The sequence below is a fragment of the Terrapene carolina genome, unplaced genomic scaffold (assembly GCF_002925995.2).
Source record: "Terrapene carolina triunguis isolate 2854851 unplaced genomic scaffold, T_m_triunguis-2.0 Scaffold84, whole genome shotgun sequence".
NCBI lineage: Eukaryota > Metazoa > Chordata > Testudines > Emydidae > Terrapene > Terrapene triunguis.
The window spans coordinates 7,570,596-7,588,444 of NW_020664435.1; the positions used below are offsets into that span (position 1 = coordinate 7,570,596).

At 40.2% G+C, this 17,849-nt stretch overlaps 1 protein-coding gene across 2 annotated transcripts in view; it reads left to right on the top strand.

Moving 5' to 3' along the window:
• Nucleotides 1–16,866, top strand: part of THRB (thyroid hormone receptor beta) — a 271,485-nt gene extending 254,619 nt beyond the window's left edge. For both annotated transcript variants that reach the window (XM_026649372.1, XM_026649371.1), the window contains 3 exons: nt 3,252–3,398; nt 8,537–8,795; nt 11,163–16,866. In XM_026649372.1, the coding sequence (XP_026505157.1) occupies nt 3,252–3,398; nt 8,537–8,795; nt 11,163–11,404 (648 nt within the window). In that variant the 3' untranslated portion in view covers nt 11,405–16,866. The remainder of the gene's footprint in view (nt 1–3,251; nt 3,399–8,536; nt 8,796–11,162) is intronic.
• The last annotated feature ends 983 nt before the right edge of the window (nt 16,867–17,849 follow it).

Genomic DNA, 17,849 nt, shown 5'->3' on the forward strand with positions numbered 1-17,849 from the left:
AAGCTGGAGGCATGTAGGTAAGTGTAGCGGTCAGTAGGTTTCCGGTATAGGGTGGTATTTATGTGACCATCGCTTATTAGCACAGTAGTGTCCAGGAAATGGACCGCTTGTGTGGATTGATCTAGGCTGAGGTTGATGGTGGGATGGAAATTATTGAAATCATGGTGGAATTCCTCAAGGGCTTCTTTTCCATGGGTCCAGATGATGAAGATGTCATCAATGTAGCGCAAGTAGAGTAGGGGCGTTAGGGGACGAGAGCTAAGGAAGCGTTGTTCTAAGTCAGCCATAAAAATGTTGGCATACTGTGGGGCCATGCGGGTACCCATAGCAGTGCCGCTGACTTGAAGGTATATATTGTCCCCAAATGTGAAATAGTTGTGGGTGAGGACAAAGTCACAGAGTTCAGTCACCATCATCATAGGGCCTAATCACATCAGCCATACCGTCAGGGGCTCGTTCACCTGCACATCTACCAATGTGATATATGCCATCATGTGCCAGCAATGCCCCTCTGCCATGTACATTGGCCAAACTGGGCAGTCTCTACGCAAAAGAATTAATGGACACAAATCTGACATCAGGAATCATAATACTCAAAAACCAGTGGGAGAACACTTTAACCTGTCTGGCCATTCTATGACAGACCTGCGGGTGGCTATCTTAAAACAGAAAAACTTCAAAAGCAGACTCCAACGAGAGACTGCTGAGCTGGAATTGATATGCAAACTAGACACAATCAACTCAGGATTAAATAAAGACTGGGAATGGCTGAGCCATTACAAACATTGAATCTATCTCCCCTTGTAAGTATTTTCACACTTGCTTCTTATCAAACTGTCTGTATTGAGCTATCTTGATTATCACTTCAAAAGTTTTTTTCTCTTACTTAATTGGCCTCTCAGAGTTGGTAAGACAACTCCCACCTGTTCATGCTCTCTGTATGTGTGTATATATATCTCCTCAATATATGTTTCACTCAATATGCATCCGAAGAAGTGGGTTGTAGCCCACGAAAGCTTATGCTCTAATAAATTTGTTAGTCTCTAAGGTGCCACAAGTACTCCTGTTCTTTTTGCGGATACAGACTAACACGGCTGCTACTCTGAAACCTGAAAAATAGAAAGTACGTCTCACTCCTGATACACTGGTGTCAGTCCATAATATAAATAAAGTCTTTGTGTGTGCATGTGTATTCAGACACACTTCTCCACATATGGACTGATATCCAGCATGGCTTCAGGTAATAACACAAAAATCAGATTTTTTAAAAATTGTATTTTTATTGCCCCTTTGTTCAAAAATGAATACATTTATTTAAACAAAAGAAAATGCTGGGAGGAGGAATTAAGCTCGGCAAAAACAGGATAATACATATACTACATCACTGGGATTGCAAAATATAGACGGTCCCTGGGGACCTTTTTAGGGGAAAGGTCTATCTATTGAATAAGCTATAACTGAGATTCAGCCTAGAAAATAAAAGGAAGTTTGTGATGCTCAGCGCTTAAAAGGGGTTTGTTTCATTTCTGATTATTTTTCTAAATTTGAATTGTAAAGGAAATGAATGCAGAATACCAAATATTCCTGAAGCATACAAGAGTGATTAAAGTCATATGTCACAAATACCAAAGGGCCTCAAAGGAAAGTGAAACCTACTTCAGTCCAACGTGCACCAGACCATAGAATGACCTCCAAATGGAAATTCTCATATCTATAAGCACAGACACCTGCAGCGTACTCCACTGCACAAATCTTGAGCCATCATTAAGCCCACTACAGGAAGTTTTGCATTTGAGTCAGCTGATTGGTTTTTTGATGTTTACTCAGTTCCAACTGTGGATCACACATTTCTATATGTACGGTCACACACTGTTGTGTCAGGACATAAAGAAGATAACACAAAGACAATGAATATGCAAAGAGTGACGCAGTTGTTTTTGAAATTACTATGTAGCAAACTTTGCAGTTTGGTTTGGTTTAAAAGTGCAAGAACATGGATACTGTGTACTAAATTTTTTCCCCCTAACCTCCGTTGCATTAGTATGTTGAGTTACATAACATGTGGTTTTCCCAATTCTTTACAAATCAGATGCTTATGTGCTTTATACAGAGCACCAGTTTTTCTTCTGACAGAAGTTAGATTTTGATTTTGACTGATGGCAGAACTGTAGGAAAATCTTTGACATTTTGCTTTTAACAAAACCTATTAAGCCTGTGTTATTTATATTATTCAAACAGCAGTTTCAGCATCACTGTTCAAAGCTACTTCTGTAAATTTCATACACCTCAACTGTCTTGAAGGAGTTCTTCTCTAACTCCTGTGCAGTTTTAAACTTAGTAATGGAACAAAATGCTCCCTCCACATAGTGTTTGGCAGGTCTTTTGCAATTGCAAAGCCTTACTTTGAACACAGAAGAACAGCTTTGGATATGTGTGGGTTTTTTAAAAAAACAGAATAAAGTATGCAAGTCTAAATTCAACTGAGGTGAAATTCACCCCTCTGCAGGATTTCAGGATAAAGTTTATACATCATATAAGCCCCACTTAAATCCTCAAAATAGGACTTACATGTTGCATAAGCCTTTTGCTGAAGCCCTGCAGAGGAACAAATTTCAGCCTAAATGAGCAAATGTTTAGGGAGTTCTTGTTTGATCCAAACTAGCTCCAATTTCAGCCCATCCCTAGTCTCAGTCATGTTAGCTCACCTCTGTAAATAGGTCTTGGCAGTTGGCTTGTGTTCTTTGTGATGTTATAACATTATAACACTGGGTGGGCCAAGGAGCCCAATCCTACAGTGTGCTGAGCATCTTCTAGGTAGGAGGTAATGAGTATCTTCAACTCCCTTTGATTTCAGGGGAGGTTGAAGGTGCTGAGCAGTGGAAGGAGGCAGGATCAGCCCTAAATTTCCAAGCAGAAACACCTAAACTTCTCCCACGAAATATGCATAGACACAAACAGGTAATTGCATGTGTAAAATATGCAGCTGCCCACACAAAATGGGTGTAATGGCACACTGATCACCCATTTCTTTATGTAATCACCTATTTTACAGACAGCTGCACATTTTATGGCTTGTTTTAGAAAAATTGCCCCTATAGGTCCAGCATAAATAATGGTTAATGTTATTGTTTAATTTCATAGGAACAGAGTGGTGGACTTTATATATAATCCCTACCATATTATAAAAATTTATGAAAGATGACTTGAATGAAACAAGTTTTCCCTTTTAATGTATTTCTTAATATCTTTAGCCAGAAGATATTGGGCAAGCACCAATGGTTAATGCCCCAGAAAGTGGGAAAGTGGATTTAGAAGCCTTCAGCCAGTTTACAAAAATTATCACACCAGCAATTACAAGAGTGGTGGATTTTGCCAAAAAGTTGCCTATGTTTTGTGAGGTAAGAATTTCTTTTTTCTTTTTTTCTTTTTTTTTTTTTTGCTTTATGCTATTCTAAATGCCCCTGTCAAGAGAAACAATAGAAAGTAATGTCATTGTGACATGAAAACACACAAAATTATATCTGAGCCTCATAAAATCCCACCACTTCCTGTTGATTTGAACCATGCAAGAATGAAGTGAAGAGGTAAGACCTTACTAATCAGTTCACTTTGTTTTAAATCAGATGGCTTAGAAGAATAAAAAATAGGATAAAAATCATCTCAGTGTCATTTAATTTCCTGTTTCCTATGATCAACCAAATCCCCTTTTTGTGGTTTTGTATGGGCCTAAACCAGTGGCAAAATCAATAAATCTTCCCTATCAAGAAGGGCACTTAAGCACTTGCATAACTTTAAGAAAATACTTAAGGCCCATTAACCCACTGGGACTTAAGAACATGCTTAAAGTTAAGCATTTACTTAAATGCTTTCCTACGTAGGGATGGAGTTAAGTATGTGCTTTAAGTTCCTTCCTGAATCCAGGACTAAGATACCTCCCGCACTGTCTCATTTGTACTGGATGGGATGTCAGCAAAAACCCAGGCCACGATCTGTCCCTCACACGTCACCACGAGTGAAATGTAAGTTAGATGTACACTCCAAAAGAGTGGAGGCAACTAATAACACTTCACTCCAGAAGGATATTCAAATGTGAGATATACTGTAAGAGGAATATTTAAAATTTAATTTTAGTGTAATTAGGACATGCATAGGCCCTATTCTGATCTCACTCACACTGGTGCAAATCGGGAATGAATGTAAATTTGAGAGCAGTAAACGATGATGATTGCTCTCTTTACTTAAAAAAATGTTAACTTAAATTCTGGGCGGAATCGACTGGAAAATAACCTTGACATCTGAGAGTCTCCTGGGATCCACAGCCATGGAAGTTCTGTAGCAGCGGCCGACTGCCTCTCTACTATCCCATCCTGCAGAACAGCACTTGACCCCACTGGTTATATGCCAAGAGAATGACCTTGGAAATGACAGTGAGCCTGCTCAGGGAGATGATCCAAAATCCAAACATGGGAACCACTTCTTCCCCCATTGACTGAACATCAGTCAGGGAAGAAGTTCAAGGCAGGCACACCATTGTGCTCTTCCGTGACTGACAGCTCAATCTCTAAGGTTAGTCAAGGAGAGCTGTTATGTCAGGTAATGCCCTCTGCCTCCCCTGGCACCTACAAAAGAGAGTGCGGTAAGTATCAATAGCTGGCGCACTGTAAATAGCTCTCCCTGGCTAACCTGAGGATTGGCTCTGTCAGCCAAGAAAGCATGAAACAATGGCCAAGTATGAAGATCTAAAAATCCAAAGGGAGGCCCCTGCAGCACTCCAGTGTCTGAGGGGAGGTGTCTGCATCAATTTAGTGTTTGTGGTGGGAAGTTGCAGTGACATTCCAAGGCAGTCTTTTTAATTAGGAAACCTGGTCTATCAGACAACAGGCTGCAATGCCCATCTGACATCTCCTACCCCTCCTGGCCACACAGGGCCCACATGCTTCACAGTTTAAGCGAGTGGAAAGCATGAAGAAAATGAGTCAGGAGTTGTGGGGCACAACCTTTGTATGTTACACGTTTTGGCTAGGTCAGGCCTCCTTAGCAGCTGAGCCACCTTTTAAACTTTGCTCCTGCAGACACCAATATCTGACAATAGAATGAGAAACCATTCACAGTGAATACGAAGGGCCGGAAGAGCTGCCTTCTCATGTGGCCACAGATGTGGAATAAAGGAATGGGAATGGCAAACGTTAGTACTTATTTGAAAGGGACATAGTCTGGCTAAAATGATTCACTTTTTTTAAAATGCAGGTGTCTTTACTTCGGTTACAAATAATCCTGCCTGGGCCAGACTCTGGCTGTGAATCAGTTTGCGAGGAAAAGCCCTTCCCTTCCCCAGTCGGCCCCTGCACAAAGTTCAGACACAATCACAGTCCCTGCTGTCATGGGGCCAGAACTGACAGTGCAGCTAACCTCTGCAAAAGAGACAGAGCAGGCAAGGGCCATGGCCCTTTTCCCCCATGCCCTGCCTGCTGCAAGAGGGGATGCACACTGTATTTTTATTGTTTCCCTATTGCACTTCCCTCAGCTTGGACAATGAAAATAGACTGGGCACCTGCTAGTCAGTCCCAGTTTCAGAGGCTCATGGGTTAGTAGCATGGTATCAGAGTTGTCAACGGTCCCGGTTTGGCTAAGACTGTGCTGAGTTTTGCCAATGCAGTTTTAGGTCACTTCAGTCTCAAAATCAAATTGTGAGCCGCCAAGTTCATATCTGTGGCCAGCAGGGGGCCCAGTGAGATGAGCTCATCGTTCACAGTCAACTGTAGCTGCAGCCCCAATCTCTGGTGGGCATACATTGCTGCTGGAAGATGAGAGTCCTGATGCCAGTGCCAACATCAACTGCAGCGTGGACAGCCCGTGCTCCAGGCAGGCTAGGAGGAAGCCAGTCCTGGCCCTGGCAGGCAGGGTCCTACCTGGTCTGTCAGGCAGGCTCATTGCATACAGAGGTAGGATCCAAGTCCTGCCCAGCCATAAGGAGATAGGTGAGAAAATAGGGGAAGAACTGAAGAGGGTTAAAACAGGGGAGCAATGGATAGGCAAAGAAGGGTAGAGACAGGGAAGGTGTAGAGGGGAAGAATAGAGCTGGGAGGGAGTGGGGGAAGGGAATATTTGAAATAGACAAGGAATTATTTTTCATTGTCGGGGGCTGGGCTCCAGCCGCCAGGAGGTTACATGCTTTCTGATGAATTGCAGGTTATTTTCTATGCCCATCTCTCTTGCCCTTTTAAGGGGGAAAAGAGCTAAAAGAAACAAGTCCCTAAAACTTGCCAGAGTGGCCTCTCAACTTCCATCAGACCCAACCATGATATGCTACGGTGTGCAGGCTACTACAAGCACTGAGGGTGTTTGTTTCTTTAAGAAAAATAAAATGGTGGTATTTTTTAAACAAATTAAGTCAAGGAACCATTTCTATTGGTCTTCAGTTTAGTAAAACCTTATTTTTACAAAGCCTACTTTTTGGACACAATTTAACCTAGCAATGTCCCTTCAACCATGGCCTGTGCAGTGTTTCCTTCGGGCTTATGGGAAAAGGTGCACCATAAAGAAGTTACAAGGGGGTTACGTGAGAGGTGGGAGGGTAAAGGAATTTCTTTGTTTATTAGATCAGTGGAAAAAATAATGAGTTATTTGCTCATGTTATATCCCACTATTTACTTTTTTTTTCTATAAAAACAACAATTTTTTTCTATGTATCTCCCTATCCTGTGCTTTTTCTCTTTGTTTCTTTCCTCCTTCCTTGTCTCTCCAGACATTTCTCATTTTTCTCTTTATTCCCTCTCTGTTTCCCCCCCTTTCTTTCCCCCTCTCTTTTTTCTCTGCATTTGTCTCCCATTTACCATCTTCATATAATTGCTTTCTTTCTCCTTTTTTTTCTTTCTCCTTCTCTCCTCCCTTACTGGGTCTCAGCAGCCAAACCACAGCACTTCCTTTGGGAAGCTAAACTGCCACTTTCCCCATGCAGTCCATCTATGTGCAACTGCTGAGCTTGATGCAGAAGGAAGCTGACTTGCCCTGACTGGGACATGTCATTTTCCTTATGTATCTAACACTTTAGACCTGACACTGGCCACACAGCAAAAATAACTGTGCAATCCTAGTCAATTTCTCTTTTTCGCTGGCTCCATGTTTAAAACTCTTCTCCTATAGAACACTGCTTTTGCCTCTATTAGCCAATTGTCCATCATCCATGCTGTAAGTTTTTCTACCAGATTAAATGTAATCATTATGCAAGTGAGTGCACAACTGCCAAAAACACACATTTACTTCACTTGAGATTCAAAGTGAAAAAATCATATCTTAATGTGAACCAAAAATGAAACAGAGTTTCTCCTTTCTAGAACCCAATTAGGATTTAGCTTCATCTTCACGTAATTATCTACGTCATGTTTGCTGTTGACTTACAGTGACATCTTCAAAACAGTCTTGGAGATTTCACTCTTCTTTCATTATCATTTATTTATGTAGCTAGATAGTTTTATAGAAATGCTAAAAAGGGCACCTATTCCTACTATGCAGGCACCTTAGAAATAACATATAAATACAACCTAAGTGCAGTAATTCAGGAATTACCCTCCAACAAATCCTGCTCAAATAGTTCCCCATCTTTGGCATTACAATTCCCTCTCACTCCCTACACTTCCTCCCACCATTTTCAAACCCTGGGAAAAAGATGAGCCTTGCAACATGCCTTGAAGATAATGATCCAAATTCTGCTGTCAGTCACACCAGCATACCACTAAAGGCAACTGAGTCACACTGCTATAGCTGAAAGCAGAATCTGGCTCATTGTCTCTTATTAAATGCTGATACTTGATGGTTTCCAAAATATTACAGGGGGAGATTTCAAAAGTGATTAAAGGAATAAGGAACACAAGTCCCAACCACTTAGGCATTTTTTAAAAATCTCCTCTAGAGACAATATTTGTTTTACTACTTTTACTAAAAACCAGCCCACAATTATAGTTCTTCCCATGTGTGATCATTTCCCCCCCTATTCCTAGGTCAGAAAAGTAAGAGGTGCAGTATTGTTGTAACCAAAGAAACAACTGATAGTATTAATTTGTCGATTAAACCTTGCAAAATGCTTTTCAAATGGAAAGTGATATTATGAAAATGTATTGGGCTAGCTTTTCAAACCTGCTTAGCCTCCAGCAGCCCCATTGAGAACAGCACTTCTGAAAATCTGATCCCTTCATTTTAGTGCCTTAACGAGAGCTGAGGTCTTCTGAAATTCTGACCCATTAGTACTTCATTACGATGATATGATATATTAATTTCCAATGGAAATTGGGTGGAATGAACCCACTCAGAGGGATGGCAAAATATATAATACACACAGTTGTTAGCTTTTTCGGTGTGTCATTCATATTTGGGAGTATTTAGTCAATCAGCTGTATGGTGTGTAACAGGGTTAATAGTATATTTAGCAGCCCTGGATGTTTATTGAGAGTAACATGGATTTTATTGTATTTCAAAACTAAGTTTGCTTGAAAACCCTGGTTAGTGCAGACTGTTTCATTATCATGTGTAATCTCTGCAGCTGCCATGTGAAGACCAGATAATCCTTTTGAAAGGCTGCTGTATGGAGATTATGTCCCTCCGAGCAGCAGTGCGCTACGACCCCGAGAGTGAGACTTTAACACTAAATGGGGAGATGGCAGTGACAAGGGGTCAGCTGAAAAACGGGGGTCTCGGCGTAGTGTCTGATGCCATCTTCGACCTGGGCATGTCGCTGTCCTCGTTTAACCTGGATGACACGGAGGTCGCCCTGCTCCAGGCTGTGCTGCTCATGTCATCAGGTGAGAACGAGAACGTATTGGGCACCACCAGAGCTTTTATAACCACCCCGTGTGAAGTTCTGGTTCATTGTATCTGCGGCAAATCTCTCTCTAAAAAAAACAGAGGGTATTTTAAATATAGGAGCACTGGCTAAGGCATCACTAGAATGATGCAGCTGAAATCCTTGGTTATTGCATCACACTGGGGCTTAGAAACTATGTGGATGAGCACAAAAAAAAAAAACTTGATGATAGATAACGGTGGCCTTGGTCTCAGACCATGTGCAAACAGTGTAGAGGTCTGAGGTGGATTGGTTGTTCGAAAGGGATCAGTGATGTAGCTGAGTCTGGGCCAACATTCCCTGGCTTACAAATAGAGAGCCCGACATCAGCCATCCTCAGGCTAAGTTCTCTAAGGGCTGGGATTCACTACGGGGAGATCAATGCTGCTGCGATCGATGCAGCAGAGATCAATTTAGCGGGTCTAGTGAAGACCCGCTAAATCAATGGCAGAGCGTTCTCCAGTCGACTACGGCACGCCAGCTCTCCGAGAAGAGTAAGGGAAGTCGACCACAGATCATCTCCCGTCGATGCAGCGCAGTGAAGACACTGGAGTAAGTCGACCTAAGCTACGTTGACTCCAGCTACCTTATGGAGTAGTGTAACTTAGGTCGACTTACCCCATTGTGAAGACAAGCCCTAAGTGTCCTGCTCTTTTGCTCTAGCCCAGGGTGCTGTAACGTACAGGACTGAGAATGTGGTTCATGGGCAACGACAGACCTGGCAACTTGTGGGAGAGGAGGGGTTGAGACCACTTTAAGTCTTGAGTAGTGAACAATACATAGGGCAGGGGTTTACATTGACCTTCCTGATCATTTGCATTCATTTGACATTTCCACTGAAAACGTCTGAGTCTCTGTTTATTTTCCAAAGCCTTAGCTTGTAAAATAGTGATTTCAGAAGGCATTTCCATAGGAACGTCTTTCCTGAAAGTGACCTTTAAATGTTTTCTCATAAAGGAAGCATTTTCACAGCCAGACTGGCGCATTGCTTCAGTGCTGATTTCGAGGGAGGAGCACTGTCTGCTGAATTGCCAGCATCACTGAGTGCAGTTCATAGGTGTTCCTGGAGGCCTGCTCACCTTGTGCCTTCCCATGGGATTAGATAGGAGGTTAATCTGATAGTTAAGTTTAGTCTCTAGAAAGCATGTTATGATTTTGTTTTTTATGTAACCATGTGTTTCCAATATTCTTACTCACCATCTCCTGAATGTCTAGACTTTGATAATAAACTTATTCTTGTTTTCACTATAAATATATCTCAGTGCTGTGGTGTTAAGTAAAATACTGGTCCTGAGCTGAATCTTATAAGCTGCTGTACATATTGTTCCTTTGGGGACAGCAGACACAATGTTTCTATAAGTAGTCAAGGGCTGGATATCACAGGGAAATGCTTCAAAGGGACTTGGGGACTGGGGTGCACCTATTGTTAACCGGTAAGGACAGTAAGGGCTGACATGACACAGAGGAGAGTGCTTGGGTGGCTACAAGGCTGGTGATGTTAGAAAGCTAACATCCAGCTAAGCACAAGCAAGACTCACTGACACTGGACGCAGGGGGAACAAGGTGACTCACAGTCCTGGGTACCCCAAGTATTGTCACAGTGGTGTAGTCAGCAGGATGAGGGGATGACTTCTTTGCCTTCTACATAAATCCCCAAAGTTCTTTGTCGGTAGTCAGAGTACAGGCTAACCACCTGTGGCTTGTTTTGCATCTCTGCTTCTTCTCTGTTGACTTCACCTCTCTTCGTTGACTTTGTATGTAAATAGGCATCCATTGTGTTGGCTTATAATGCTTGATTTACATCCTGACAAAGAGACCAGTGAATAAACATCTCTTTGTCTAATAGAAAACCATTTTTTTCATCTCTGCTGGTGGCTAATACCTTGCTGCAGACTCTACGAGCATATCTTCAGTATCTATACAGAACTCCTTACCTAGTATCTGTACATACATTTCACAACGGCATTAAAGACCATGTGAGCAGGGTTTCATTTAAGATCTAACGTGACATTCTTTGGTGAACTAGAATGTACATAGCAGAATCAGGATATTTCTATATCCCTCTTGCCAGCTGGCATTGAGGGCTTCTTGGGTCTGGACTGACAGACAAAGAGTAGGAGGAAGGAACCATTACTATCTTTGGGGTACAGAGAGATTAAGTGAGCAAGGACACATGGGAAGTTTATGACAGAGCCAGGATTTGAACACAGATGTCCTGAGTCTCAGTCCAGTGCCTTTCTTAAATGGTCATCCTTCCTCTCTTGATTTTGATTAGGAATTTATTATTGTAAATGAATACATTCATTGTGTTTCTTTTTACCTACAGATCGCCCAGGTCTCCTCAGTGTTGAGAGGATAGAAAAATGTCAAGAAGGTTTCCTCCTGGCCTTTGAACACTACATTAATTACAGAAAACATCACGTTGCACACTTTTGGCCAAAACTGCTGATGAAAGTGACAGATCTACGAATGATTGGAGCCTGCCACGCCAGCCGCTTCCTGCACATGAAGGTGGAATGCCCCACGGAACTCTTTCCCCCTTTGTTCTTGGAAGTGTTTGAGGATTAGAAAGACTGGAGTGGTTCTCAGAATTCCTATAGCACTACTGGCTGTCATTTCATTCCATTGCCTAGCTCTTCTTCTGTTCTTTTTGTTTTGGTTTTTTTTTTTTGTTTTTTTTTTATAGACATTGATGAAAATGTCCCTTTAATGCGGGTACTTGTGACTATTGCATTTTGTCCTTCAGTCCCTTGATGTGAATGCTTTAACAGCTTAACAGTGAAAACACAAACAAACCAATCTTGATCACCAGCACTTAAGTGGTCACCAGCTCACATCCATCACTGCTTGGGGAAATGGGGAGATAAAATTGAAGTGGCAGAAAATAAACAGGCCTCCAAGGCAAAGCACTTTGCCCTGCCTTTTTCCCAGTATTACCTCATTTTGCAAGCCACAAGTGAGATACAGTGTATAGTTTTCCATGGTCATTCTAAGTGTAACCATTATCATTGTGACCTAAGAATACCATCATCACTGTGATTGCATCACATCCTTGGGATTATGACATGGATCATAAATATCTGTGTCCTCTACAATCAATTCTTTTTTCAAATACACAGTGGAGAGGAGGGGTTGATATATTTTTTTCATTTGTACAAAATGAGGGCAAAATCCTTGAGCCCTTGCTCAGTTAAAACTCTAGATGACTTCAGTGGGAGGTCTACTGGAATAAAGACTGAGGGCTTGATCCTATGAGGTGTTGAGCTCTTCCAACAGCAGCAGGGAGCCCTCAACTCAGGTTGACTTCAGGAGAGGAAATGAAGGGGGATGTCACATCAACATCCAAGTGGCACTGGAAGGGATGGGCACTTGGCAGGTCTCGGTATGCACTCAGCACTCTGCAGGAATGGGTCTTTTATCCTGGCTGCAGGATTTGCCCAGGGTTACGCAAAGATACAAATGATCACAGGGAGAAAAAAATGATTATGATGAACTCCAAATAGGATAGAAACCTACCCTATTACTAGTTATGCTCCAGACTGTACAGCTTTATCCCAGTAACATGTAGAGTATGTCTTGAGAGTAATCTCTGATAGATAAATACAAAGGAAACTTCAGCATCTGTCTTAAACATATTGCCGCCTTTTTGTACCTTTTTGTACGTGCATTTTTATTTTGATTGGCTAGATTCTCTCTCAATTCCCTGAAATCAATTATTTCTATTGACTGCACTAGTAGGAGCTGAACTGAGCAACAACAGGATGTCCTGCTGGTGAAATCTGCCAGCCAGCGCTCCTGGCACTCATTTGGGCCTTTTTCAAGGGCATTATGAGTAGAGATTCCTCTGTTTCATCCATCCTCATCACAGGGTGATAGTCTCTGAAGTTTTATAAACTCCAGGCCAGGCAAATCTCCTGGTTTATCTATAAGTGGGATACATCAGAAGGACATCCTCTTCCTGGCAACAGAAAAGATTTAGTGCAGCCTCAGACTATGTTTCATGCTCCCTCTGTTGCATTGTGCATTCACATATCAATAGATAACAAAAACAGAAGGAGGTATCTTTTCCTGCTCAACTAGACAGGCGTTGTTATAATTGGACATTCAAAGCTAAAGGCCCTAATCTAGCCCTAGGTGTTTGACTCGTGAAAATGTGGTACTAGGAAAACTTTCATTGTGGGCAAAACACCAGGGGAATTTTGAAATTATTTTCACTCCTGCTGCAGTGCGAAGAAAGCATTTGGAATACTAACGGTCATATTTTCAGCCAGGCTGAATCCCTGCCACTGTTTATTGGTGCAACTTGCATCTATACCTGCAATGAGTTGTGAGCATTAATCTTAGTAGTTTACATATTGGACTTCTAAGATTTGTGCCCAAAATTCCATGTGGGTGTAAAACACACAGGTGCATTTTTTTGCAGGCACAAGGGAAGCCAGGCCACTGGAAACTTGCTCTTAAATGTTTGGTTTTTGTATGAGGTTAAAAACACCTGTTGGCTCCCATTCTTCCACCTCCCCCCAAAGCAAATGTTTGAATGACACCATTCTCCAGATTGTTTTGCAGTAAAACCCAGAGTATGTCATGGGGTCAGGGACATCATCCAGAATACTGGGGGTTATACTTGGAATCAAAACCCATACAAAATAGTGAGAATGATGGGTTTGGTCCTGCAAACTCTTCCTCAGATGTGCAGTCTCAAGAAAGTCAGTCAGTAGTGTGAAAACTGCTCACACGAGTCAGGGCTTGCATGAGCAGATCCTAACTGCATGCATTAAAAGAAAAATAATTGCACAAATCTTAAAATCAAATTAGTTAGAATGACAGATATCTGTAGAAATTAAATAAAATAGTTGATCCATTTCTTGCTTCTGTTTTCCAGATCTGGTAAGCAAAAATAAAATGAAACGTACAAACCTTTTAGAGCTGTATTCTGCCCCTAATCTTTATGGGAAACGCCCACTGATGCCAGTGAGAACCCCACACATGCTCCTAAGGCTATATATGACTAATTTAGTGTACAAAAATTTGATTGTGCCGCAGGTGAAAGAGAGAGAAAAACACTCTTCTTTCTGGCAGCTACCAGTGTTGGCAACTCACAATTTTATTGCAAGTCTTGAGATATCTGCTGTTTTTCTGATAGCCCTGCTCTGGGAATCATGTTGTTACATGATTTTTTTACATCATGATTTTTTCTGGTGCTTTTGGTTGTAGAAAAAAGCTTGAAAATGTGAAACTCAAATGTTCAAAATGTAGAAGGCAAATAAGAACTCAAAACTGACAATTTAGAACTCTCGCGATTTTTAAGCCAATCTTGTGATTTTGGGGGCCTGGTTCATGATTCTTGAACCCTTGGGATTGGCAATTCTGAGTTATTCAAAATAAATAGCATAGAAAAGGTAAGAGTTGTACAAAAAACAAAAACAAAAAAGATTAGTCATCTGACTCAGGACTCAGGAAAGCTTCATCAGTCTGATCCAGCACTGAAAATAAACACTTTACAGGCTGGCTGCTGTTAAAATGGCTACTGGTACGTGAACCTGTCCCCATTAAATCTAACAAGCAAAGCAATGAGGTTTAAAAGTATTAGATTTAGTAGATTACACTATTGAGTGCCTGGAATTAGGCACTTAATTTGTATTTAAATGTCCGAATCAGTGGCTGAATTTCCAAGATGTTGACTTCATTGGGAACTGTGACTACTCAGTATCCTGAAAAATCAGTCCACCTCTATTTAAGTGACTAAACATGGATTTCGGTGCCTAACGCTAGGAAAACAAGCCTGAAAATGTTGGTGAGTGTTTTTAGCAATGAGTACATATAGCAGTATTTTTTTAACCCTTTTTTTATATTAAAGGTATGGGATCTGGCAGTAATTCATTGCGGTGAATTACCAGTATTTATCAATCCAAAACCAATATCCATCTTTTAGTTTAACAGATGTGATCTAGTGACATTTAAGGCCCTGATTCCATACCAATTTTACATTGTCTGACTTCATTAACTTCAGATTTACACCGGTGCATAATTAGAACCTATATTAGGCTCTGATATTGCAAATGCTTGCTACTGGACTTAGCCCCCCTTCCTGCAATGACTTATGCACATGATTAAATTTGCATACATGCGTAGTCCCAAGTCTTTGCAGGCTCAAGAACATAGTGCTTGCTACTGTGAGTAACAGACTTTAGTGTCAAGTATCAGGGGGTAGCCGTGTTAGTCTGTATCTACAAAAACAACAAGGAGTCTGGTGGCACCTTAAAGACTAACAGATTTATTTGGGCATAAGCTTTCGTGGGTAAAAACCTCACTTCTTCAGAAACTAAATTCCCAGTAGTAAGCACTACACCCAGTAGTATTTGTAGACTAAGGCTTTCTGACTGAGTGCAACAGAACTGAATTTTTCAGTGCAGTCCATACTCTTGTGTTTGATGGTGCCACATAACTCTCATTTTTGCTCTCTGGTCTAGAGGTATAGCAAGTGGGGTCTTTTATTCATGATTCTTTCTGTCAACCCAGCTCTTTCATTGTCATCTTCACTGTTTTTGCCCTACATAATACATGCATATAGATTTTATTCCTTTCATCTGGCATCCCAACTTAGTTCCAATATTTAAAATAACGTATATACAGTGTGATAATGATTTTTGTTTACACTCTGCCAAAATGTAGACTTTAAAATTAGACCTCTAAGGTCCAAAATCATCTTTGAGGTAAATGCTTGCTCCTTCAGGGGTCGGTTTCAGAAAGAAAAAAGAAAAAATATGACCAGAGGGAGAAATCAGAAATCAGCCTAGGTAGGGCTGTTGATCACAAGCAGAGCATGTCATTGTTAGTGATGTATTTTTATGCTATGGAACTCTAACCTGTATGTGTCATATTGACTTTTTGCTGCATGAATCATACACTATAAAAATCAGTCTTATTGTTTTGAGACGTAGCCAACATTTGTAAGGCTAAACCTTTTTCAGTGACAGAATCAAAATCAGCAACCAAGGAACATTCTTCTCTCTCTCTCACTGTGAGAGCAGTTAAAAGTGTCCAATACTTGTCTTTTCACTAACGTAGAGGCTCCAGGACCTAAACAAGCTCTTAATTTGTCCTGTTGTTGTAATAATATGGAACTGTTTACCAGCTGTTTCCTTTTGATATTGCTATGATATGATCCCTATTTAAATTTTATATAGAGAAATTTTATTCTAGTGCAATAGAGATTTATTTTCCACGTAAAGATTCAAAGTAATGTGAGCACATCTTTTTACAACAGAATAATCTTGTTTTAAAAAAAAAGGTTTGGCCTTATCACAAAGTTTTACCGTGTTGTATAAATGTTTAGCAAATGCAAAGAGTATGCATTTCTTGTGTGTATCCACATTGACTGCTGTCGCCTTCAAAAGCAATATTGTGCAGGTAAAAGTTTTTTGTGACTGTCCATTGCACAGTTTACCTACTTTAAAAGCTAACCCTATTTATGCACAAGACAATCAAATGTAAATCTGCATCAGCCAGATGGTGTAGATTAAATTTGTTTAAATTACTGAGCACAATGTAAAACATTAAAAGACACTTTATTTAATTACACATTTAATGTTGGTATAAATAATATCAGGGCATGAACTAGCTGACACACTGTAATTTCTTTTTCTGTTTTCATACTTTCTTAACTCTTCATTTTTGATTTGTTCACAACTACATCAAATTAGTCTTTCATGCCATTTCTTTAAAAAAGACAAAAGGTTAACTTTTTTTATTGTTATCGTTGGTTTCATGCCCTGAGGGTAAGACAAACATTACACGGTATAATGAGAGACAGTACTTTGGATGATGTATTTTTTTGCAAACAGGAGTAAGTGATATGCTATATCAGTAATATTTTTTCAGCCTAAAATATATATATATTAAAAATCTGTGACCGCAAATCTTTTAAACTATCCGAAGAGAAAATTTGTATATTTGGGAGGAGAATAATTTTTACATAGCTTTTGTATGCAGATATTCAAATGTAATTATGAATATAGTGGGCCTAGATAACTGTGTAAGCTTGAATTCTAAAATGAAAAAGCTTATAACTGAACTGTTTTCAGTCTCTCTCTTTTTTCTTCCAGAATGTTTAATCTGGGCTGTTACGTAGTTGTAAAGTGCTATGCAGTGCTACACTGGGAATGATGGGGTCTAAGCCGAGCCTTATATTGCTCCCCAACCTGTTCACACTTCTGTTCTTTTAGGCTTTTCCCATCATATATAATCTCTCCTCTCATATACACTCTCTCCTACAATGGTTCTGATTCTCCTCTTGTTCACACCAGTTTAACTTAATTTACTTCAGTGGACTTACTCCTGATTGACATTAGTTATGTTTTAAAATGAATACCATAGACCCAGAGGAGTTAGATTAAAAACACATAAATACTCTTGCTGGAAGGCTGCAATGTAACACTACTGTATTTCTGAGAATTCAGACCAATTACACATAGGGCTGTCAAGTAATCACAGTTAACTCAAGCGATTAACACAAAAGAAATTAACTAGATTAAAAAAATTGATTGTGATTAATCGCAGTTTTAATCGTACTGTTAAACAATAATAGAATACCAATTTACATTTATTATGAATATTTTTGAAGGTTTTGCTACAGTTTCAAATATATTTATTTCAATTACAGTACAGAATACAAAGTATACAGTGCTCACTTCATATTATTTTTATTATAAATAATATTATTCAGTTCACCACATACAAGTACTGTAGTGCAATCTCTATCATGAAAGTGCAACTTACAAATGTAGAATTATTTTTATATAACTGCACTCAAAAACAAAACAATGTAAAACTTTAGAGCCTACAAGTCCACTCAATCCTACTTCTTCTTCAGCCAATCACTCAGACAAACAAGTTTGTTTACATTTACAGGAGATAACGCTGCCTACTTCTTATTTACAATGTCACTTGAAAGTGAGAATAGGAATTCACATGGTGCTAGATATGCTAAACATTCGTATGCCCCTTCATGCTT